General features: G+C 34.3%; 1 protein-coding gene across 2 annotated transcripts in view; it reads left to right on the top strand.

Annotated features, from left to right (window-relative positions):
• ZFPM2 (zinc finger protein, FOG family member 2) overlaps window positions 1-24,773 on the top strand; it is a 572,901-nt gene that overhangs the window by 130,433 nt on the left and 417,695 nt on the right. For both annotated transcript variants that reach the window (XM_001380396.3, XM_056823201.1), the window contains one exon: window positions 10,117-10,218. In XM_001380396.3, the coding sequence (XP_001380433.3) occupies window positions 10,117-10,218 (102 nt within the window). The remainder of the gene's footprint in view (window positions 1-10,116; window positions 10,219-24,773) is intronic.

The following is a 24,773-nucleotide window of genomic DNA, read 5'->3' as shown; positions in this document are numbered from 1 at the left end:
TGTTCCATGTGACCTTCACAGCCCCAACAAATTGACCAAATTGAATTACTCTTTGTTCCTTGGAAAATCCTTGTACTCTCCTGCATCCATAAATTGCTTACTTCCAAAATTTGACTTTGAACGTTATTCTCCCTGAGCTCTACTTGTTGAATTCCTTTCTGTCCTTCATGGTCCAAGTTCAGTGCCAACTCTTTCATGAAACCTTCCCTGATTCTCCTAAAGGAAAGGAAAGTCTGCCCCCTCCATACTCATATAGCATTGGTTTTTTATTTGATGGAATGTTTACTTCATTAGTGATATTCTACCTATTTTTAAAATATTTCTTCTCTCCCTTTAAGCTTCAAAAAGGCAGTACTGTGTCTTGGTTTATTGTTTGCTTGCTTTATTTTTCCCCTTGGCTTCTGGCATGAGACATTCTCTATTGCATATAATAAACATTTTATTATTTTATTTTTTTATGTTTCTGGTTGAATATATTTTGTTGAATATTTTATGTTGACTGAACTTGGATCAGAACTGTGTCTTGGGTTTGGTAGTAGAGAATGCATTCGTTAGGCACTGATTCAGAGGATAACTTTCTTATCCTAATTCACAATTGACCATAGTTTCCTAGGACACAGTGCTGGAAAACTTACGACAATCTAGATGTACCCTTACACTCTCAAGGAATAGCAAACACAAAAGGAATCCTAAACTTTTAAGGTTCTTGGGCTTGAATAAGAGCTGCAGTTTGCTGCTGCAGACCGGTATAGTCCTTTAACCAAAGCTATCTTGTCTGATGATAAAACCATAAGTGTATGAAACTCACACATTTTTTTTCATCTCTTTTATGACCTTATCTTTCATGAGCGGCTTCTCTGAAAGTACTCTAACTATAGGCAGCACCTAGAAAACATATATGATATCTGTTCTCTGATAAGCACTTGTGAACAAGAAAGTAGATCTGTCAGTTTTGAACTGTTCATTGTTAAAAAATACTTTGATGATTTAGCTGATTGCAAAATACATTATAGGGTGACTAACAGCTGCTGTAACACTTCTAGTCAAGAAAGTTCAATAGTCATATTGTATGAGAATTTCTATAAGAGGCTAATATTGCTAGGAGCTACATGGATTAAAGGAGCAAGGTTGAGAAGAGCTCTTGGCTTGCATGGCTGCTTTCAAACACGGTTGCTATTTTGTGCTGAAAAGGGGACTGTCTCAGAATGTGGCAGATCTCTAATTTATACTGAAACGTTTAAATTTCACTGACAAAGAAATGTTTGTTTATGTCATTGAAATGATTTCTTCTGTCAATTCTAGCTACTGCATCATTTGCCTCTTTGCCAGCAGATGCTCCTATTTAGGTAGTTAAATATCCTGTTTCATGTGTTCCAAAGACTATATTTTACCACATTTCTCCTATTCTTTGTGTCATAATCACTTGTACTGTGTATTATGCTGTTCAATAACACCTTCAATTTCCTCCTATAGGATTCTTATTGGTTCTGAAAACTAGACTAAGAAAAATGGAAGGGACCACAAAATACTTATGATATCTCTTAAAAGAGCAACAAAAGAGTTTAATCTTGCAATGGAAAACCATTAACTCCCTGACCATAATTTCAGAAATATTATAGATTTTGTAAGCGCTTGACATTTATTCTATTTCGTCTTTTCATGAATTGGTCCCTGGTTATATATCGTAGTTATCCCATTAAATGTTTGTGCTTTGCTGAAAATACACTGAAATTGCTATTTTAATGTACCAGAATAAAGAATTTTGTGAATAATCATCCTGTTCTCCTCCTGTAAATTCTCTTCAAGTTCCCTGTCCTACTTCTTCTTCCTTAGGCCCCTTCATCTCATTCTCATCGAATTTCTGTATTAATTGTCTTGGGTTAATTGTTAATTTCATCATATTTAGACAATTCTAGAATCAGCTGAGAATAAAGATGGATAAAAATGAACAGTAGATTAAATATGTAAAGTCAGCATATCTTCATGACAGACTTAGAATGAATACGAGAGGTTAAATATAAAACATGTAGGGTTCCTTTGAGTCTTTCATGCCAAGAAATGCAGCAGATTTAAGAATAGCTTTTGGGAAGTGAAAAGAAATGGGACATTTTTGTGAATGAATCCAGATATTTCATCTTAGATTGCACTGAATTTTCTAATATTTTTCTTTCTTACCATTAAAATATAAAAAATCAGTTCAGCAAGAGGAATGAGAAAATAAGTGAGGTTCAATTATGAATGCTCTCAGAGATGAAGGGTTAAACATGGGAGCATGTAGTGTAATGAGACATTCAATAGCAAGGAGATCTTCAGAAATACAAATAGTTAACAGATTTGGCAATTCTGCAGTGCTGAAAGAACCAGATACCAAAAAGTCAAGTCAGTCAGTTACAACTTTTGAGCAAACATTATATGTGGTGCTTCACTCTAGGTGCAAAATAAAAATAGAAAAAAGGAAGGCAATAGGAAGTATAAATCATGCAAAAAATAACATTTTCATTCGGGGGGAAAATTCACTGAAATGTATTAGCAGGTTGGGTGAAACAGTTCATTTCAGGGTGAAAGGAGGAGTTGATACTCAATGATATTTTCACATCAATGGAACTTTTCCTTGAATTTTACCTCAAGGTTTACACAGTTTTTGAGTCTGATGATATCAACTCACAGTGAAATAGTATTCTCTCAATCTTTGTTAATGCTTGGATATGGACAGGGACTTGAGGAGAGAGTAGAGTTGAAATGTGCACATCTCAAAATAGCGCTTACCTTCTATCGGCTTACCTCTGGGTTCTTAGGGAGCTTATAGCAAATGGTGTTACTGCTTACTTTCAGGGCATAATTTGAGGCCTGGGATAGCAGCTGATCCAAGTGATGGCTGCTTCTACAATCCCTATCAGTTTTGGCAAAGCAGGGACATACTCTGGTTTGAAAGGGGGAAAAAGCAGAGATTTAAACCTACCTTTCCTGTCTAATTACATTATGCTACTTATGGGGTATCCAGGCAATACCCTGGCCATGAGGGTTTTCGGTGTCCTGCTTTCCTCCTTTGGTGTCCAACTGGCATTCCAATTTTACCTGTGGCTCCAAGAAACTGTAGCATGTGCAGCAGTTGCATCCCAGTAAACCACTCAGCAGACAGGTTTAATCAGACTGAGGGTAACCAACAGGTCTCAAACCTGTCAGTGAATTTGAGAGGTGTCTTCTCTAGGCATGTGAAGACTTCCCCAGTAGAAGGGGCAGAGGAGAATGATTTGTTCCAATAGCCATGAAGGCAACAAAAAAGAGGCAGTGGGGAGCATTTAGAGCTTTAGTTAGACATTGAAAGACATTGCATCCCCAAGCCATCGCTTGTCATCTTAACTTTGCCTTGACACTGGGCTTTAATGATTCTGGTAGAGAGTGAGGCTTATTATTCTTTTCCGCAACTGCCTCACTTAAATTCAATTATTACCCCAGTCAAAAGACACCACCAGTGATGTCATTTGGATCCTCTTTCAATAAAAAGTACAACAATCTGAGACGACTGAAAAGAAAAACTATCTGACGCTTTGATCTCTTTTTTAAAAACTTTATTAAAAGAAAAAAAAAAACTCACCAGAGTTCCCTAGCTGAAATTAACTAGAACCCCTACACTGAATCATCTCAGATTCAAAAGCCCCCTCCCAGGAGCAGGACTGGTCCTTATACAGACCAATCCTAGGCCTGGAAGTGGGGGGGGAGGGAAATGGTCCCTCCCTAGCACAGGATTGGTCCAATTCAGGACGTAATCCTCCCCAAGAATTGGATTGGTCCATTCAAGACCAATCCCACACCAGGAAGTATAGTTAGGGACCCTTGGGGCATGCTGGGAGAATTAGTTCCCCGGTATGCACAAACCCAATCAGCATAGCCTTCTTTCTGTTCTGAATGGTACTCTAGTGCCTGTCTCTACTTCTTCATATTGGCCAACCCCAATGCTTGGAATGCACTTCCTCTTCACTTTTAAGTGTAAAATCCCTAAATTCCATGTTCTACCTGAGGTTTTTCTGATCATACTACTATCTTTCTCCTCAAATCAACTTAAATCTCTTTCTTAAAGTATATCCTATAAATTCACATTTTATCTCTGGGACACATTATAAACTTAAGATCAGGAAGTGTTTCACTTTTGAATTTGTATCCCTAGCACCTAGCACAATAGAGCGTATAGTAGGAAGTTAATACATGCTTGCTGATTAATAGCAGTCATTTATATTAGCACTTTATATTTGTAAAATTATTTATATTTAATATCTCATTTGAATCACAACCTCTGGAAGTATATATTAAAAATATTATTATTCCACTTTGTAGTTAAAGAAACTTAGGTTTGGAGAGATTGTGAACCTGTGTTCAAATAATCAGGTGTTTAAGATAGCTACCAGAGGTCTATCTATTCAATACCAAATGGTACTATCATATTTTGAAATTAAGATCAGGCTTCATTCTAATGCATAACTATTTACTTATGTATTTGATGGGCCCTCATGTAGGAAAGGGTTTATATTTGTTGTTAAGAATCTAGAAGAAAGACATGGGAGAAGGGCACAAAGTATAGGAAGAAATGTTGCTGGTTTTTTTGTTGTTGTTCAGTTGTTTCTGTTGTGTTTGACTTTTCCAGACTTCATTTGGAATTTTCTTTACAAAGATAATGGAGTAGTTTGTTATTTTCTTCTCTAGATCATTTTATAGATGAGGAAATTGAGGCAATCACTGCTAAGTAACTTACACAGGAAATAAAACTAGTAACTGTCTAAGGCAAGATTTCAACTAAGGAAGATGAATCTTCCTGCCTTCAGTTCCAGCATTGCTATTCACCATTGCACCTAGCTATTGAAGGAAGAGGAATATAGGCTCCATGTAAGGAAACAAAAACATTTCTTAACAAGTAGAACTATCCTAAATTGTAAATTGCCATGAAACCTGATTGTGGGATTTTAGTACCTTCAATAAGTTACTTTTAAAATAACAAGGAATTTTGAATCATATAGAATTATCCTTCGAATTAATTCTTCCATAAAACAATGAACTCTAAACTTAACACAATTTTTTTTAAACCCTTACCTTCTGTCTTGGAGTCAATACTGTGTATTGGCTCCAAGGCAGAAGAGTGGTAAGGACTAGGCAATGGGGGTTAAGGGTCTTGCCCAGGGTCACACAGCTGGGAAGTGTCTGAGGTCAGATTTGAACCTAGGACCTCCCATCTCTAGGTCTGACTCTCAATCCACTGAGCCACCCAGCTGCCCACCTTAAAACAATTTCTAATAAAAGAGAGGACCAGGTTTTAAATCCCATCTTTACTATTTGTTACCTGTGTATCCTTGGGGAAATGGCACCATCTCTGGGTCTTACTGTTCTTAGATAGAAAGAGATGGGTAGACCAGGGGACCTCTCAGGCTCTTACCAGCCTCAAAGCTCATGTTAACATGTGAGTAGGATAGAATAAAATCTACACTTTGTTTTTAAAGTCCTGGACAACTGGCTTCAATCTATCTTTCTAGCCTCCTTGGGTATTACTCTCACTCTTTTACTCTATGATCCAGCCAAACTGATCTCTCTCTCTCTCTCTCTCTCTCTCTCTCTCTCTCTCTCTCTCTCTCTCTCTCTCTCTCTCAACTTATAAAGTTTATCTTCCTTTAAGATGCACCATTTTCCACATAAAGCCTTTCTTCCCCCCAACTACTAATGCTCTTATCCTAAAATACCTTGTATACCTTGTATTTAACCATAAGCGTATGCATTAGCTTTATATGTGTGCTGTTTATATTTCATGTATACTTGCCTTCCCTATTAGACTATGCTGCAAGTAGTTTGTTTTGTACTTTGTACGTGTATCTAAAGCTTATGGTTCAATTCCTAGCATTAATCGGGTAAATTGACACTTGCTTTTTGATTGATTGAACCTAACGTCTGTAAATATTCTACATTCCTCTTCAATACAATATGTTTTGTTCCTTAACATTTCTAAAATTGATCAGATCATTCTCTCAGATTTTGGTGATTACGTTATGGAAAAGTAATTAAGGTTAACTTAAGTATAACAAATATTTATTGAGTATTTATTATGTAACAGACTCAGTCCTAGATGCTGAATACAAAGACAAAATAGAACACCAAAGAAATTTCTCCAAAAAGTATTTCTTATTAATTCTGATGTTAGAATTTTCTTTTTCCATTGCTTTCATGATCCATCCATTTTAATCCTCCTTTTATCTTTCATTGGTAATATTACAGAAGTTGAAAAATTTCTGTAATCCTTAGTTTTGGGTATCTATACTGGCATGGAGGATAGTGTCAGAGTCTAGAAAGTCAAAGGCAGAACCAAGTTGAAGAATAAAGGTTGACTGGCTTTGGCCCCTCCCCAAAATATAGATGCATTTCATAGCTATAATGTAGGAAGAATATTAAAAATTTTAGAAACATAGAATCAGCAAGAGATGGAATTGAAGCAAGGAACCCAATAGTAAAACCCATGGCCTTATATGTTTATATACAAATGACTAACAGTAAAGGTTCTAATGTAAACATGAGAATTTGAACTCATTGGTACCATGGAGAATTGTTAGAATGAGTTACATGTATTTAAAGAGTTATTTAAAAGTTAATAGATAAAAGGGAAGGAAGTATAAGCCTTAGATAAACATAGATAGATAGATAGATAGATAGATAGATAGATAGATAGATGATAGATAGATAGATAGATAGATAGATAGATAGAAAGATAGATGATAGATAGATAGATTATAGATAGATGGATTATAGATAGATGGATGGATGGATAGATAGATGATAGATAGATAGATAGATAGATAGATAGATAGATAGATAGATAGATAGATAGATGATAGATAGATAGATGGATGGATAGATAGATAGATAGATAGATAGATAGAAAGAAAGAAAGATAGAAAGATGTGTGTTTGTGTGTATGTATATACGAACAAATATAGGGAGTGGGGAGTCAGAGAGAGGGGGAGTGAGAGAGGGAGAGCAAGAGAGAGGGTGAGCTAGAAAGAGTCACTTGAATTAACCTAAGGACCAATGGAGGATCACATCATGGAGGATACTTTGATGAACTTTCCTTTTTTAAAGAAGGGAACTAGCGGCAATTATACTATTGGAGAGGACTACACACTATTTTGACTGAAAGGAAATAAATGAGGAGACTGGGAAATAAAATCTGACTATAAGGTCAATTAATAATCATGTTTAAGTGCATACAATATGAGGGGCAGCTAGATGTTTCAGTGGATGGACAACCAAGCCTAGAGTCAAGGGGATCTGGATTCAAATCTCTCTTCAGACACTTACTAGAAGTGTTATCCAAGTGCCTAGCCCTTATTTTTCTTCTGCCTTGGAACCAATCTTTAGTATAAATTTTAAGACAAAAAGTAAAGATTTAACCAAAAAAAGAGAAGAAAATATTCTATGCATCAGGGAGATCCAGTGAAAAGGCGCAAGTTCTACATCATTTACTTAATGTACTTTATAAAATTTTCAATGTCATATAATTTTCGACTATAATTATTATAAAATATTACTCTTCAGTTCCAAATGTTCATTGGATCACAGAGAGAGGTGTAAAGTAAAAGAGAACTAGAAAGACAGGAAGTGACCAATTTATAATAGATTTGAAAAGCCAAATTAAGAGTATAAAATGATGCAGGGAGGTAAAACATGAAGATTGAGATGAGATTCTTATATATTGCAATTAAAAGTCATTCTTTGTCAGCTAGATGACTCAGAGGATAGAGAACCAAGCATAGAGACAGGAGGTCTTGAGTTCAAGACATTACCTAGATGAACAAATCACTGAAACCCAATTGACTAGCCCTTGTCATTCTTCTGCCTCAGAACCAATATTTAGTATCAATTCTAAAACCCTTACCTTCCATCTTGGAGTCAATACTGTGTATTGGCTCCAAGGCAGAAGAGTTATAAGGGCTAGGCAATGCTGGTCAAGTGACTTGCCCAGGGTCACACAGCTGGGAAGTGTCTGAGGCCATATTTGAACCTAGGACCTCCCATCTCTAGGCCTGGCTCTCAATCCACTGAGATACCCATCTGCCCCCATTAATTGAAGATTTTAAGAAAGGGAATGATGACAATGGGTCCAATTAGTTTAGGAAGAATGAAGGGAAAAGAATCTTGGGTATATCTCATTAAAGTGAAGAGCCACTTCTCCATCAGAGATTGAAGTGAAGGAGGAGAAAGTGACAGATTATGTTAAGGGGTTATGTGATGATTAGGAAAGATGTGGAAGTTTTTGTTTTCCTGAAAATTTGATTTAAGTGCCTATTGCTGAAATAATGGGATGACGAAATACTGTGGAAGGGTTCAAGAACATTCATTTCAGAGAATGGGATAGAAGATCAATCTGTATGCAGTAAAGTATGTCTTGGTGCAATGAGAGCCCAGCTGGGATTAGATAACATAAATTTGTGATTGAATGATATCATTCTTTCAGAAATGTGTGAGCAGAAACATAGGTAATTTATAGTTAGATTTTTTTCAAGACATGAGTGGAAATAGGAAAAAGGACCAAAAAATCTATTGGATAATAGAGTAAAACTGGCACATCAAAGGAGGTTTATTCAGTCATAAGTGAGAATATTTCAGTGAGCTTTATTCCTATACATACTGGTGGGTTTAAAAATTCAAGTTCTTAGGGTAATAGGAGGCAAAAATTCGTGATCAACTTGTAGTTTTGATTTTTTCCATTTTTTCTTTGCCTATGGAATCTCATATGGCCACATTTTTAGTGTGTTTTATACAATGAGAAAACTGAGCTTTACAGATCTACCTGTTTGTTTTCACAATTTATACTCTTTCCTTCCTTTGATCAAGAATTAATTAATGCCTTGTTTGTTTCATATGTAATAAAATATTCTAATACAAGCTTTAACACTTTAAACATTATAAATACAGCCACCACAATGGAGTAATTATTTCCTGAGTATAATGTATACTCTAAAATCTCAAATATATTTGTATAACATAAAAGGAAGTAGATATTTTAAATAGTTTAGGGAAAATGCAAACCTGAAGACATCCAAAATTATTTTTAAATGTCTTTATGTTGCTACTCTTGTCATTTTTAGCAATATTTCATATTTTAATTGGTTCTGTTCTCTCAAGTTATTTGTTTTCTTTTCTTCCTTTCTCTACATATAGGTTTACTTATTTCTTTGTTCTGTCATTATAGGTTTTTAATGGAATATTTGTAATCATAGTTATAAATACTTTTGTAGATTTCACTTACCATAAGACGTTACTACTAACTAATAGTTTCTATTTTGAAATTTATTTATATTACAAACTTAGGTCTTCTTTGGAATGACAGAGATTGCACTTCTTTTTGTATATATTGATTCATGAAAATAAAAATATAAAAAATAGTAACCCTAGGGACAAGACATAACTTTATTTCAGCAAGCAATATTTCAAAATTTAGTAGAATGTCAAGAACTTATTTATATTAATATGAGAAAGCATATTAATCATTTAGATTAATAATTAATTTGTGACATTTCTAAACCTCTTTTTTAAATGGAGCTGTGAGCATTAAATCTTATACCAAGTCTAAATAGCTTCTTTTTTTCCTTCCAGAATTCTAAGGTTGCTTGAGAGTAATGAAAATTCAAATAAAAGTGTATAAAATATTTTACCATATGAATGTCACTTTTATTCTCTCCAGGATATTTAAAAGTCCCTTGTGTTTTCCATAAAGTTTGCCATAAACATCAATTACTAATTTAAAAACAATCAAGATAAAAATTAATGTTTAATTTACCAAAACTCTCAGGAAACATGAAATCCTGTCTTCTGAATTTTAATTTTTGCAAATACCTTTAATAAGTAAATAAATTTGCTTTGAACAATTTCAGTAATATTTTCAGTAATGAATGCATATTACTTAACTGGTGATGATTATTTTTATAACAAAATAGTACCAAAAATCCAGTGATCATACTTAAATATTTGTAGTGTGTAGGTATATTTGACAAATAAGCATAAGAAAAATTCTGTAGCTAAGAAAAATCGTCCATAGTTTTTTAATCACTCTCTTTATCAGTATTTGTGCTGGTCCTCTTTTAGGTGATGAAGAAGGGATCCAGGAGACAACAGAGTCAGATGGGGACACAAAATCAGAAAAACCAGGACAGCTCAGCACTGAGACAGATGAATGGGATGGACCAGGTAGGAGAGTATTAAAAATCCAAGAATGTGGGTTTGAAATTTAGAAGATGCTCTCTCTCTCTCTCTCTCTCTCTCTCTCTCTCTCTCTCTCTCTCTCTCTCTCTCTCTCTCTCTCTCTCTCTCTCTCTCTCTTTCTCCCTCCATATATATATGTATATATATATACATATGTATGCATGTATATGAAAAAAAATAATTCTTTAAATCTGTGCTGTTCAGAATAGGAAATTATATACATGATGAATTATGGAGGTTGGTCATGGATTTGTGCCCCTCTTTGAATGAAATTGATTAAATGATTATTTGTATATCAGGTTGAAATATTACAGGAATTTTTTGTTGTTGTCATGAGATGGAAATTCTTCCTCTGATAAAAGTTTACACTTAAATCCACATTGTGTTTGAACTGGAAAATATAGAAACAGAACAATTATTTTCAAGGACTTTGAAGATCTGTTTAGTATTTATTCAGATCATTAGATCTACCTGGACAGTGTCTTTGGAGTAGAAAGACACACTAATGATAACTTTGTATATTTGGATTTTGTGGGTTTTTTTGTGGCAATACTTTTTATTTCCATCAGTAATTCCTAGGTTTTGTATAAAAACATCTAATAATGTCACGAACACAGTGTTCAAAGCAAATCAGGTAACAAAAAATTGTAAGTTAGTTTTTAAAAATTGAGGTTAAACTTCTAAAATACCAGATCAATATAATATTATGGAGAAAAGGCTTTGCATGCAAAACCCAGAATTTTCCAGTTGTAACTATATTTATAAATGGAAACTATTGTGTAAAAAGATTGAGGGACAGCATTTTGAAATTATTTTAACAATAATTCATAATGCAGTACTATTTTTCATTAGGAAATATTCTATATTTCAATCACATTTTCATCCTTGCATGACTTTGCAAATTACTGTATGCTGTGCATGAAGAAGAGAAGAACTCCAGGGGTAATTTTCTAAAATCAGCAGCTGGAAAATATAATGCAAACAAAAATGAAGATGCAGTATATCTGATCATTATGATGTCATTGAAAACGGTTTTAATGATATACACAAATGTTTATATTCTGTACACTGCAGCATTATGCAAGGCAAGATTTTGGATTAAAATGTATTACATTTAAAGTCGGATAAGCCCATTTTTGAGGTTTTGAAAAAAGAGAATATAGATCTTTTCTGGCATGTTTACTCTGTAAGTTGTTTTCATTTTTCAATGCTTCTCTTACTACAGGATAGACAATTTTTGACAATTTATGCCAAGGAAAAAGAAAAAAAACTTTAAGAAAAATTATCTTTGTCCCTTTTTAGGTTGCTTTGTAGTTTTCAATAAAAATTAACTTTCATTGCTTTTCACCATATTAATATGAAATTATGTGTAAAAGGTTATATTTAATATTAAAGAAAATACGTAAATATTGATAGATTTCATTAACATCAGAAATACTGCATTTTTGTTTTCAAGTAAATATGTTTTAGTCAATGAGATGTTTATTAAACAGATGGAAATGTTTGTACAAATGTTTGTTTTATCTTCATTGTTGTATATTAATAGAGATAATGGTACATCCCATAAGTATGTTGGTAGCTAGTTAGGTAAATAGACAGACAGACAGGCGGATGGATGGACAGATAGATAGATAGATAGATAGATAGATAGATAGATAGATAGATAGATAGATAGATAGATAAATAGATAGATAACATGATAATCTTGTTTTGTGTGTTCAAAATCAGTTGGATGTTCTCCATAGGTAGCAGCAATACTTGGAAATGAATATTTATACTTTTTCTGAAATAAATACTGTATTCTAGAAGGATGTATTTCTATCTCTGTATCATTATTTCATTTTAATCATTTTTTTAAAAATCCTTACCTTTTGCTTTAGAATTTATACTAATCATTAATTCTAAGGAAGAAAAGTAGTAAGAGCTAGTCATTTGGGGTTAAATGATGTGACGAAGGTCACAGAGCTGGGAAGGGTTTGAGACCAACTTTGAATCCAGCTCATCCTGACTCCAGGCATGGTTCTCTGTCTATTGTGCTATCTAATTGCCCTTATGAATCTTTTTTTTTAAGAAATGTTCTTTTTAGTAACATTTTCTTACTGAATTACCTGTCAATTCGTATTAATATCTGCAGACTAAATAAAAGAAATTAGGTAGCTTTTAATGTCTTTCTCAAAATACTTGATACATAAAAATATGGAAACCCATCTGTAGAGCTATATGTTTCTTTACTGTGGACTCAGTGAGTCTTGATATAAAATTTTATCTTTGGAAAGATGTATATGATTAGGTGGGTATGGCTATGGCTGTGGGTCTGTGTATATCTTAACAGTGTGGCTAATAACAATAAATTAGAAGTCTTTTTATAGCATTAAATATAGAGTTTCAAAACCAACACTAAATGAGCTCTGAAAATAGATACTTAGTTGTGATATATTATTTCAGGATTTAATTTGTTATATAGGCATGCTGTTGTTTTTAGATGGACTTTTGAGTATTTTAAGGTTTCTGTTCTTTAGAGATGTTCTCAGTTAGATATAATCAGTATCAGTCATTATAACAAAATAAATCCCAGAATTCTATGGGAATTTCAAAAGTAGTACCACAGTACTTCTATCTTAGATTAATGGAAATATGCTTTGTTTTAGAACCTGTATTGACGTTTGCCAGCTTACTTGATAGCTCAAAGAACAAGCTTTACTGCCATTAATTAATATTTTGCTTTTTTCAAATTTCATTTCCTTAAAGTACATATTATTATTTGATAGTTATTAGCAATAAAGAAGTTAGTCACTGTGTTTTAAATAGTGACTGTTACTATGTTGTATATGGGCAGCTAGGTGGTGCAGTGATGAGAGTCATGAACCCAGAGTCAGATGCAGAGTTCAAATCTGATCTCAGATACTTAGTGACCCTGGGCAAGTCACTTAGTCCAGTTTGTCTTAGTTTCCCCATTTTTAAAATGAATTGAGAAGAAAATGGCTAACCACTCTAGTATCTTTGCCAAGAAAACTCCAACTTGCAAAGAGTTGGGCATAACTGAAATTACTAAACATGTTTATAATAATATTTCATATAGTTGAACTCTAACTGTATCTACTCTTCTCTTTTTCAAACAAGAAAAAATAATCTTGTGTCTTTTATTATTTCCTCTGTTATGTTTCCTCTGTAATGACCTATTTAAACCATTAATAATCTTTGTGACTCCCATCTATGCATTTGTAGCCATCATATATATGGTGTAGAACCTGAAAAAACAATTTTAAAGGAAGCAAGTCATTGAACTTAAGTAAGAGCTTCAAGATTTCTCAGTTCTGTCAGTAGGAAACTTCAATCTATGGTCAAGTTCTAGTGCAAAAGCAAAGTAGATATTGTGAAGAAGGAAAGGGATAATTATTTATAAACAATCTTCCATGTGTCAGGCACTTCAAAAATATTATCTTCTTTGATTCTCACAACTCTGAAATGTAAGTCCTATAATTATGTCCACTTTATAGTTGAAGAAACTGAGGCAAATAGAGATTAAGTGACTTACCCAGGGTCACAATATTAAGTGTCCCAGACTGGATTTGAGCTCAGGTCTTTCTGACTGCTGATCCAGGACTAAACGTCTTTGAACTGCAGAATTGAGTATTGCTCTCAACTTAGACATTTGGAAACATGTTAGGAAAGCCATTTCTTCTTGCTAAGCCACACTATCCCTATCTATAAAATGAGAGGCTCAGGCTCTGATCTCTAACATTCTTTTTTCTACAATGCTTAAAGTCATGCTGATTCATGAATCTTATATTCCTTAATTCTAGTTGTGGAGCCCTTTGTCTTTTTAAAAAATCCTTAATGAATTACATTATATGGCATCTGACTAATCTCCTGCTTGTCTTCCATTAGGATTCCTTGAACATTTTCAGCCATTCATTTCTCCCTTGTATCTTCTCATTAAGGATAATATCTTGTACTTGTCTTTTAAAACCTTTACTCCCCTTTTTGATTTTTCTTTAAATTCCTACGATCATTTGAAAGTCATCCATCCCTTCAATTCATTTGGCATTTATCGAGTACCTATGGCATCAAAAATGCTAGGCTAGACATACTTGGATAATGCGAAGATTTCTAAAACATAGTTCTTATCATCATTATTCTAACAGTTCATATCTCTGGTGAATAAAACTTCACTTTTATGTATTGATTGCCAAGAAATTTACATATAGTAATCTTTGAATTGTAATAATCATCAACATTTCTAGGATATTTTTCTACATATTCTATACATCTGGTAGTAATCTCTCGGTAACTGAGGATGACGATTGTCTTTGTGCATTTTCATGTATGGTGTATAGATGAGTGCACAAAGACATTTGTGGGTGAAGGAGATTTAAGTGGAAAAGTCATTGCACAGAGACAGTCCCACTCTCTCGGCATTGGAAGCCTGGGTCCAGTGGCACGAAAAATCGTTACACCTGGAGACTTCCTCAGCTGCATTGGATGGCCGTGTTGTCCTTTGTGCTCCAACATGCCCTAAGCACTCCACAGTGCTTTGCTGCGTCGCCCTCTCAGCCGTTGAACCTTCTTATTGATTTCTTCTGCCTGTTCCGCCGAAGCAGTCTTCACATGCTGGGTGAGCAAAGCCCTGGTTCACCAGGGGTCGATGACCCGATGGCTACCCTCACAAGGTTTAGCTGGCCTGTTGAAGCCGTTGCCCGGGGTGTGGCCAATGCCACATGCTAGCAGCTACTGGGAGCCACAAGTGAGAGCTGGGTGTCAGGTGAGGATCACAGGCTGGAGCGCTGCCCTAGGAGGGCACGACAAGCCCTCCATACCAGAGATACTACCCCTCCCTGAGCACCCCATACATATAGCATATATCATCTATATATCATATTTACAAATGATATCATATAAATTATCTCACGATATAAGCATGTAGTACTTATGTCACTTTGGGAGTGTCAAATTCTCGATTTAGATTTCTTATCTTTAAAGTGAGAGAGATTGGATTAGGCCACCTGTAAGAACTCTTCCAGCTCTTCTACTGAGAGCAACTATTTGAATTCCACTTTTCAGTTTTTTCAATCACTTCATATTTGGACTTTATAAGCTAAATGGCACATTTAAAAATAGATTTTAGACTTTTTGCCACTTGAATTAGTAATAATGACAGCTAAACTTGTATAATCCATACCATCATTTACTGTCTCAGGGTGGGAGGAAGTAGAGAGAATATGAATCACAAAATGTCAGAAAACAATTATAAATTTTTTTTCTACATGTAATTGAAAAAATTAAAAGAAAATAAAAAATAAAATTAAATGTAATTTTAACTAATAATAGCTAACATATAGAACCAATTATGTTCCAGGCAGTGAATGAAGTGTTTTACAGTTTATACCTTGATTGCTCCACCCAATAACCATGGGAAGTACTTGCTATAGTTATACACATGAAGAAATTAGGGTAAAGTTAAGTGACTTTCCCAGGGTCATACAACTAGTAAGTGTCCAAAGATTTATTTGAAATCGGGTCTTACTGATTCCAGAATTAGTGCTCATTTAACTGCAATGCTTCAATGTGTGATATGACAGAAAGGTAAGATAATGGTGGAAACGTGGAGTGAGAGACCTGAAGTTACAAAAGTAGTCACTCTCAGAAGACATGAGTATTTAATAATATTTAATTATAATTACTAACATTTACAAAGAACTTACTATATGCCGGTCACCGAGATAAATCTTTATAAATATTGTCTATTGATCCTCCCAACAGCCCGGAGTGATAGTTGCTTTTATTATATGCATTTTACAGATGAAGAAACTGAAGCTCAGGGTTCATAATACTAATTGTCTGAGGTTCCATCTGAAGTCAGAACTCCCCAAGATCAGACCCACTGCTCTAATTCTGTGCCACCTAAATTTCTGTAAAATATCATCAGGGTAGTTGACAGATTAACCAATCAATCAATCCAAAGGCAAAAGCAAGCACCTTCCATTTGATGGATACAGCACCAGATTCTGGAGAAACAAAAATAGAAATGAAACATTTAAGTAGTATCTGCCAACAAGGAGTTTGTGGATATAAGTATACACATATATTATATACTTGTATATATGTTCACATGCATGAAAATATACATCTTTCCCAGTCTCTCCCTCTGTCTTTTTATCTTTATCTCTCTTTGTGTCTGTCTCTCATTCTTTGTCTCTCTTTCTCTCTTGGATCTTCTATTTCTCCATTTTTATGTCTCTGTCTCTGCCTCCCTCTCCTTCTATTCCCTCTCTCTTTCTGTCTCTGTCTCTGTCTCTTTCTGTCTCTCTCTTTCCCTCTGTCTCTGTCTGACTCTCTCCCTCTGTCTCTGTCTCTCTTTTTCTCCTTTTCTCCCTCTCTCCCTCTCTTTCTCTATCTCTGTTTCTCTTTCTTTCCTTTTTGCTCCCCTCCCCAGATATGAATTAAAATTCAGCCTTAGATAGTCACTAGCTTTATGACCATAGGCAAGTCACTTAACCTCTTGTGTGTAGATATATATCTACATAAATGTATATTTTCACACACATATACATGTACATTCATATATATACATGTATGTTCATTTCATATGAATGTGTTTATGTGTGTGTTTGTATATATATGTATATATATATATATATGACTATTATATATAGTAGGTAAGGCAGTGCTGAGCCTGGAGTCAGACACTTACTAGCTGTGTGACCCTGTGAGAGTCCCTTAACCTCTGTCTCAGTTTCCTCATCTGTAAAAAAGGGATAAAACATCCCCTAAGTCTCATGGTTGCTGTGAGGATTCAATGAGATAATAATTGCAAAGTGCTTAACCTAGTGCTTTGCACATTCTAAGCACTATGTAAATGTTTGCTTTTGCAACAAATTATTATCATTATTATCACATACATTTTACTATATTCTAAAACACTAGACACAACTGCAAGGTAATATGTGTATACGGGTGTGTGTAACGTGTATATTATTTGTTTTGTGTTAAGTATTTCTTTCATCTCTACTTGTTCAGAGTTTCTTATCTTGTTAGATCCAGCTCAGATTCAGCCTCCTCTGTCACTCTCTGATCCTCTTTCCCTTTTCCTCTCCCCACAACTGGAAGTGATTACCCTTCCTTATTTTACCTCCTATTAACCTGGGTATCTTTCTTCTTGCATTGGTGTAACTACAGGTTTTGTGTGCTTATTTGCCTACTGACTAGACTTTAGCTTTCATGAGACAAGCACTGTCCTCTTTCATTGTTCATATGCTTGCAAATAGCAACTTATATAAAGTAAGCTTTTTTGGAATAAGAAATAAGAGAGAAAAGAGTGCAGGAATACCACCTTCATAGCAAAACCGATTTAAGGAAGATTCACTTTAAAAAGAGAACCATTGTTGGGTAATTATTCACTTTATAAAGAGGCATTAGGGCAAACTAGTTGGGGACTGAATTCCATTGCTGCCTCTGACACTTACTTTGTGACCATGGATTTGTCATTTGAATCTTCAGTATCTCAGGCTACTTCCTGGGACTTAACCTAAGAAAGATGATTGCTTTGTGGAAGGAGTTTCCATGTCAGGAATTCTCTATTGTCATGAAATCACAGATCCTCCAGAAATCACTTTTGAATGAGATTCTGAATTTACGAAGTTACTACATGATTCTATAATGTAATGAGTCCTCCAAGAATTTAAAAATGTTTTGGTCTATAGAAATTTGATATTTTTATACCCCCTTTCAGGATCTGTGTAAAGTGTAAGGCATGCCTCACTTGTTGCAACTGGGTAGAGTAAGCTGAACATCTCTATATAAATTTCCTAACTCCCTTGTTATTCATCACTGTGAATAAATAGCGAAGGTAGGACTTGCTTAGTTTTATGCCTTAAATTAAACTAAAACGATGGGAGAAGTGTTTTTCATAAAACTGGAATGGCTGGTAGACCACTGTGAGACTGAAGCAGACACTAATGATACAGCACCCTTTTTTTTCTTCACTCGTGCTAAGAAGGACTTGGAGATTACAGTTCTGATTTCGTTTCCTTTTTGATTGGGAAAATGTGGTAGATAGAAGATCTGGGAAATGCCATTTGATGTAAATTAACAAAAACCTATGAAACATAGTTAACCATAGATCTAGTCTGACAGTAAGAAGAATATTGTGAGAAGCAGAGGAAATCGTAGAATGACTGTGTGTTACTCTGACAGTGAATTGGTATTATCTCTGCTATCAGATAATGCAGTTATCATTAATTTTCACATTTGCATTTCAATCTTTGGAAGGAAATGACTCTTGCCGGATGAAGATAAGAGCTCTGTACTACTATAATGAACCATCATTTTATCCCAATGCTTTGTATCCATATGAAAATGAGGCTGGGAGGAGTATGGGAGGGAGGCAGACTGGCAGGAGGGGGGGGGGGGTCAGAGAAACATTATAACAAAGTGTCAAAAATTACCACAGACTTTGGAGGCCTTTATGAAACAAGAGGTAGTCTAAATAAATCTTCTGTAGTGAAGTGGATATCGGATTAAAGACGAAAGCTTGGTTTCTTGTAGAAAACACACCATGGGCAAGTAGACGAAAAAATGCTCTTCATCTCATTCCTTTAATCCAGTTTGTACTACTAGTTTGGATTTAGAAAAATACATAAACTCAACTGAAAATGTTCATTTAGACCTTATTTGGAGGGGACTGATATGGATATCTACCTGCTTTAGCTTCTTTTTGCCCAATATCCCCATCCTTCCCCCACAAGTTTGTACCTTCCATAATGGCCATGAACCCATATGTTTATTGATTGCAAAGCAAAATGACCAACTACATAAATTTTTTTCCTCTTCTGTCTAGTCATGTTTATTTGATTTTATTCAATAGTAAATCTTCATATAAAGTTATAAATGACAATAATATTTAGTATAAGATTTGCTAATCAATTGCCTCCAGAGTTTTTTTCATTGATCTCTATTGTGACTCTCAAAAATAATTCAACAAAAAAGAAACTTTGACTTTATTTATTTATTCAATTTATTTCTTTATCGATTCAATTATTTAGTCAACAAACATTTTAACATGCCTACTATATTCCAGGTATGTTCTAGGCAATGGGGATATAAAGACAAAAGTCAATCTATCCTTATATTCAAAGAACTTCTAACTTCCACTTAATGCAAGATATTTATGTACATATAGGTATAACCACACACAAATACACATTTACAATATGTATATACATATATGAAACACATGTGTGCATATACATATTTACACATGTGTGTTTATATACCTATACACATAGCTTCTATAAAGTAATTGCAGGGAGCAGACTATAAGTGGGAGAATTAGGAAAGGGATCTTGAATGAAGTGGCCTTTGACTTGAGCCTTGAAGGGAACAAAGTATTACCAGAGAGACATGAGGAGCATTCTTTAGAGAAAGCCTGTAAAAAAAAAGCTTGAGGCTGGACATGGAATGTCTTGTAGAGAGCTTATAGAAAGGAGGTCAATTTGTCTGAAAGGTAGAATGTATAGAGTAAGTGAGGAGGAGGAGTATGTAATCAGCCTGGAGAGGGGGGCTGGTATCAAATTAGTGGCTTTAAATGTTAAGCAGAGGAATTTTGTTTTGTCCTAGAGGCAATAGGGAACTTCTGAAGCTTTTGGTGCAGGCGAGTTTGCTTAAAGAAATGGGCAAAGTTTAATCTGTGGTAATTATAAAATAAAGTAATTACTATTAAAATTTCTATATTGATATTATCATTATTCATACTAATGAAATTTTACTTGATCATGGTATTGAGAATATGAATTTTTATATGACTTAAATTAATTTGGAAAACTATGCTGTTGGGCATTGCTTTTTTATATAAATGCACTAAAACTTGGATTTCATTCAACTTCTGTCACAAAAACCTTTGCATATGCAATACCAGTACCATATTCTGATGAACATATTCTGGAAGTTTTAAATTTCTACAAATTTAGGCATATGCTCTGGATGTCATCTTAAACATGCAATATTTAATTGTCATATATTATTTAGGGTGTTTTTGTAGAAAGTAGCATTACTTAATATGAAAAATATATAAAATTTCTTTATTGATAATGGATATTTTTCAAAAGACATTAAAAGGGATTTTATAAGTAATGAATTTTCTTGTCACTATATTCATTAGTAATAATTTATTTAATATAGTTCAATCAATTTGCCTATACCATGTGGCATTTAGAAACTATTTCTTTTTTGAAGGAATAAATGCCTTTAAAAATATTTCTTGCCAACATTCCAGAAATATTTCATACTATCCTTATTCATACACTCTTGAGTTTTAGGTAAATTGACCTGTTTGATGTTCCTTGAATGAGGAATTCCATTTCCTGTCTCCATACCTTTGCATCAGTTGTCCATCATGCCTTTAGTGTGCTCCTTCCTTTCCTTTACCTCATAAAAATACCTAATTCATCTCAAAGTTCAATTCAAATACAATCTCTTTCAAGAGGCCTCTTCTAAACCCAATAGCTATTAAGTCCTACTGAATTACTTTGTATTTGTCATATATATATATATATATATATGTGTGTGTGTGTGTGTGTATGTCACATATATGTGTATGTATACACATATATATGCATGCATGTTCATTCCTTAATAGAATGGAAGTTCCTAAAGTAGAGAAATAGTTTAATTTGTGTCCTAAAATCAGTATCTAAACTAATGCCTAGAAGATATTAGGGACTTAATAAATGCCTTCCAAGTAGATTTTGGTATTGAGTGAGACATTTGGTTCATTGGGCCTAGCATTATGATATAATGGCCATGATGGAAGGTTGATATTTAATGTCATCCTCAAAAGGCATGTATACCAAAACAACCCAGTTTGCCTCATTAACTGATTATGGATAAGTTTATGTCTATAATTCATTAATTTGTATATATCATTTTTACTAAAATTAAATTAAATTAAATTTTATCATTTCATCTCCCATTTTCCTAATTTTATCATTTTATCACTTATTTAATAAATTAAATCTTAATTCAAAGAATATTAGTCTTTCTTTTAAGTGAAAAATCCCATAAAACCCAAACCCCAAAACATAAACCCAAATAAACAATTGAAAAAGGCATATGTTTTCATCTGCGTTTCTACTCCAACAGTTCTTTCTCTGGAAGTGGATAGCATTCTTTATTGGAAGTCCCTCAGAATTGTCCTGGATCATTATATTGCTGTTAGTAATGAAGTGTAACACATATGTAAATCATCTTTGAATCTAAAAATCAACTTATTTTTTATTTTATAGAACTGATTCTATAAGATTTGTACTACTAGGGAAGGGGGAAGAGAACAAGCTTTTAAATTCCTACCATGTTGCAGGCACAAATCTAAGCACTTTAGAAAATTAACTCATTTAAGCACTTTACAAATATCATTGTTTTGATCCTCACTATTTTACAATTGAGGAATGGGAGGGAGACAGAGATTAAATGACTTTCCCAGCACCATTCTTCTAGTAAGTATATGAAGACATTTTTGAACTCAGGTCTTCCTGACTCAAGGACTAGTGTTCTATCCACCATACCACAGACACACATAGACACACATTTGTGCACACACACCAGAAAGACAGACAGACAGACAGACAGAGGACAGGCAGAGAGACAGAGAGAGACTGAGACTGATTTTGTGTGAGAATACAATTTTATTGACTAGATGAACATCAGAACCAATAAAGTGACAGGGAAGTGGCCTTCTAGTTGACCAAAGACCCTAATGGACCTCAAGACAGATCTGTAAATAGTTTTAGGAGCTCATCATTCAATCCCTCCTTTGAACATCCCAAGATATTTCTAACTGGCAAATAGGTAATTAGGAGGTGGTCCGTCAAACCCTCAGCCCTTCCTCCAATGGACAGGAATGGTTGTTATGGTTGTCATGTATATACAATAAGAGAATCCTTGTAAAACATTCCTGTTAGCCAGACTTTGTGAAAGGAACACATTCCTATGGATAAAGAAAATGCAAAAATCTGTGGACTAGATAGTGCCTAGGGTCCAAGTCCCCAGTAATTCTCTCTAATATACAGAGATTGTGACCTTTCTACTCCAGGGCCCTAATATAAGAATTAATTCAGAATATAAAAAAATAAAATTTTACTATGTATCTCTATACACACAATATTTATATTTTTATATAACTTTGTGTGTCTTCATATGCTTATATATGTGTCTATGTAGTATATATAAGTATCTACATCAAATTCTAGATATTGACACTTTGTATTGTGAGAAAAAGAAGCACCGGCTTCTTGTAGGAGTTGGCAGAGGAGCTGAGTCTTGGACAGGGCTAAGTTTTCTGAGAGGCAGAGGGGAGGAAGGCATATATGTATTAAGCCTCAAGTGTCTGACCTGGATCAGGAGTTAAGATCCCATCTCTGGTATTTGCTGATGGGGAGACCCAGGCTGTCACTTAATCTCCATCACCTTGGCCTGCCCAAACGTAAAATGAGGTTAATAATACCTTTAACCACTCATTTAATTTGTATGAGGCTCAAATGAGACCTAAAGCATTTTGCCTATATTGAAGCTCTTTATAAATGTCTGTTGTTACTATTTTTTTTCAGAAATAGGGAGAAGAGCCTGCTCCAAGGTATAGAGAAAAGGGAGATAGAATGTCACAGATAGGTGGGAGCAAGTCAGCCCAGTTTAGTTTGAACACAAGGTGTGTGATGGGCAATAATGTATAGTCAGCCTGGAAAGGTGGGCTCAACCAGGCTGTGAATAGCTTCAAATGCCAAGCAGGGAGGAGTTTGTGTTTTATCTTAGAGGCATCATATAGCCACCCAACCTTTCTGAGCCCAGTGACATGACCCACAAAGTCAGACTGTACCAATACATTAGGCTAAGTTATCATCAGAAATTAGTTCAGAAAGGGATGCCTATTTCTTTCCCCCTGCTCCCCCCAAGTAGATTCTTTTAGCTTGGATGCTATCATTTTTATAATAAACTTTGAATTATGTGCATTATTCTGCCTTTGCCCAAAATGCATCTCATCTGCTATGTTTTGTCCACTCACAGCCTCATGAAATCAGCCTATAATTTGGCCTTGCCCTATTAGCAAAAACAATCAAAAGAAAAGCAAAGGAAATCATATTTCATATAAGTAAAACTGATGGTACTCTGAGAAATCTGCTGTTTAGCCCAAGAGGTTTTCCTAACGGGCATAAAAATGGGTGAAGTGTAAATTGGAAGGGATTTTACAATATGTGTGATAAATCTGTTACTCTGTTGTCTACCTTGGCAGCAATATTATTTTCAAATAGATTGATAATTACAGTATTGCTAGTTTTCTCAGGTAAGTACAAAGTATTAGTAGGTGAATGGAGCAAACTTTGTAAAGTTTAATTACTATATTACCATTGAAATCTATTCCACTGATGTTCATTTATTTAGTGAATATTAATTAAGCTCCTACTGTGTACAATGAACATTTCTGGGTAATGGGGCAATAAAAATTAATTAATAACACACAACCCATGCTCCTAACCTTAGACAGAAAGGAATATTTTCTGTGTCAAGCACCAAAATGGTCTTTTAGTGAAGTAACTAGCATTGTCAGTGGTATCATGGTGTCTCATCACTCACTAAGTCTAAGTAAGTATTAGAATTGCCCTGACAGATCTCCCAGACTATAATGACATGGTGTGGTGACTGAAATCAAGTCTTAGAATCTGGATTGATTGATAGAAATCAGCTCCATCTTTGGACTATAAAAAGCAACTGGAAAAGAAATGTCTATAACTTGTTCAAGAAATTTTCACAGGCAACCTAATTGTAGTTTAGGAGATACAGAGAACTCTTCTCTCAGCTTCCTGATAGAATGCCTCTAGACTCCTTAAAAAAAAGGTGATTTTGGAGATGATTTGTAATATATATATATATATATATATATATACATATATATGTATATATATATGTATGTATGTTAGGAATCCATAATCATCTTAAAAAGAGAGCATACCTTTTGTCTGCTATCATAGTCAATGAGACAGATCTGTAGCTTGGTAAGATATAAACTGACATTTGAGAGAAATTCTTTAGGGATTCAAGCTTTTAGACTCTTTTCATTAAGGTAGGTGCAAATACTCTTCTAACTGAACAGAAGTAGAAAGCATTCTTTTTCTTTTCCCAGCAGCAGGTAAAATCCAAAGAATCCACTCTTTTCTCTTTTTTGGTAAATTTTCATATTAAACCTTCCATGACAATTTATATAGAGATCATTATGTCGCACTACCTTCAGCTAAATAGTTGAATGAACTGATGGCATCAAAAGAGAATTTTCTAAAAAAAAACAATTCTTTTCTATAATTCAAACAGAATGTAGTAATGGCTGAGACTGAAATGAACAGTTTTCTTTTTAAAGATGTATTTTTGTTATTTAAAACAATCTAATTTGCATATGAAGAAAATGCTTCTTTAAATAGTTTTAAAGAAAAATGACCCAATGTTGAAAGTTAATTCAAAATCTGAAAGTAAATTATTTGGAATAATCTAGGTTTATTTTA

This window comes from Monodelphis domestica, chromosome 3 (assembly GCF_027887165.1).
Source record: "Monodelphis domestica isolate mMonDom1 chromosome 3, mMonDom1.pri, whole genome shotgun sequence".
Taxonomy (NCBI): domain Eukaryota; kingdom Metazoa; phylum Chordata; class Mammalia; order Didelphimorphia; family Didelphidae; genus Monodelphis; species Monodelphis domestica.
The sequence above is the reverse complement of the archived record's forward strand: the minus strand, read 5'-3'. Positions and strand labels throughout refer to the sequence as shown.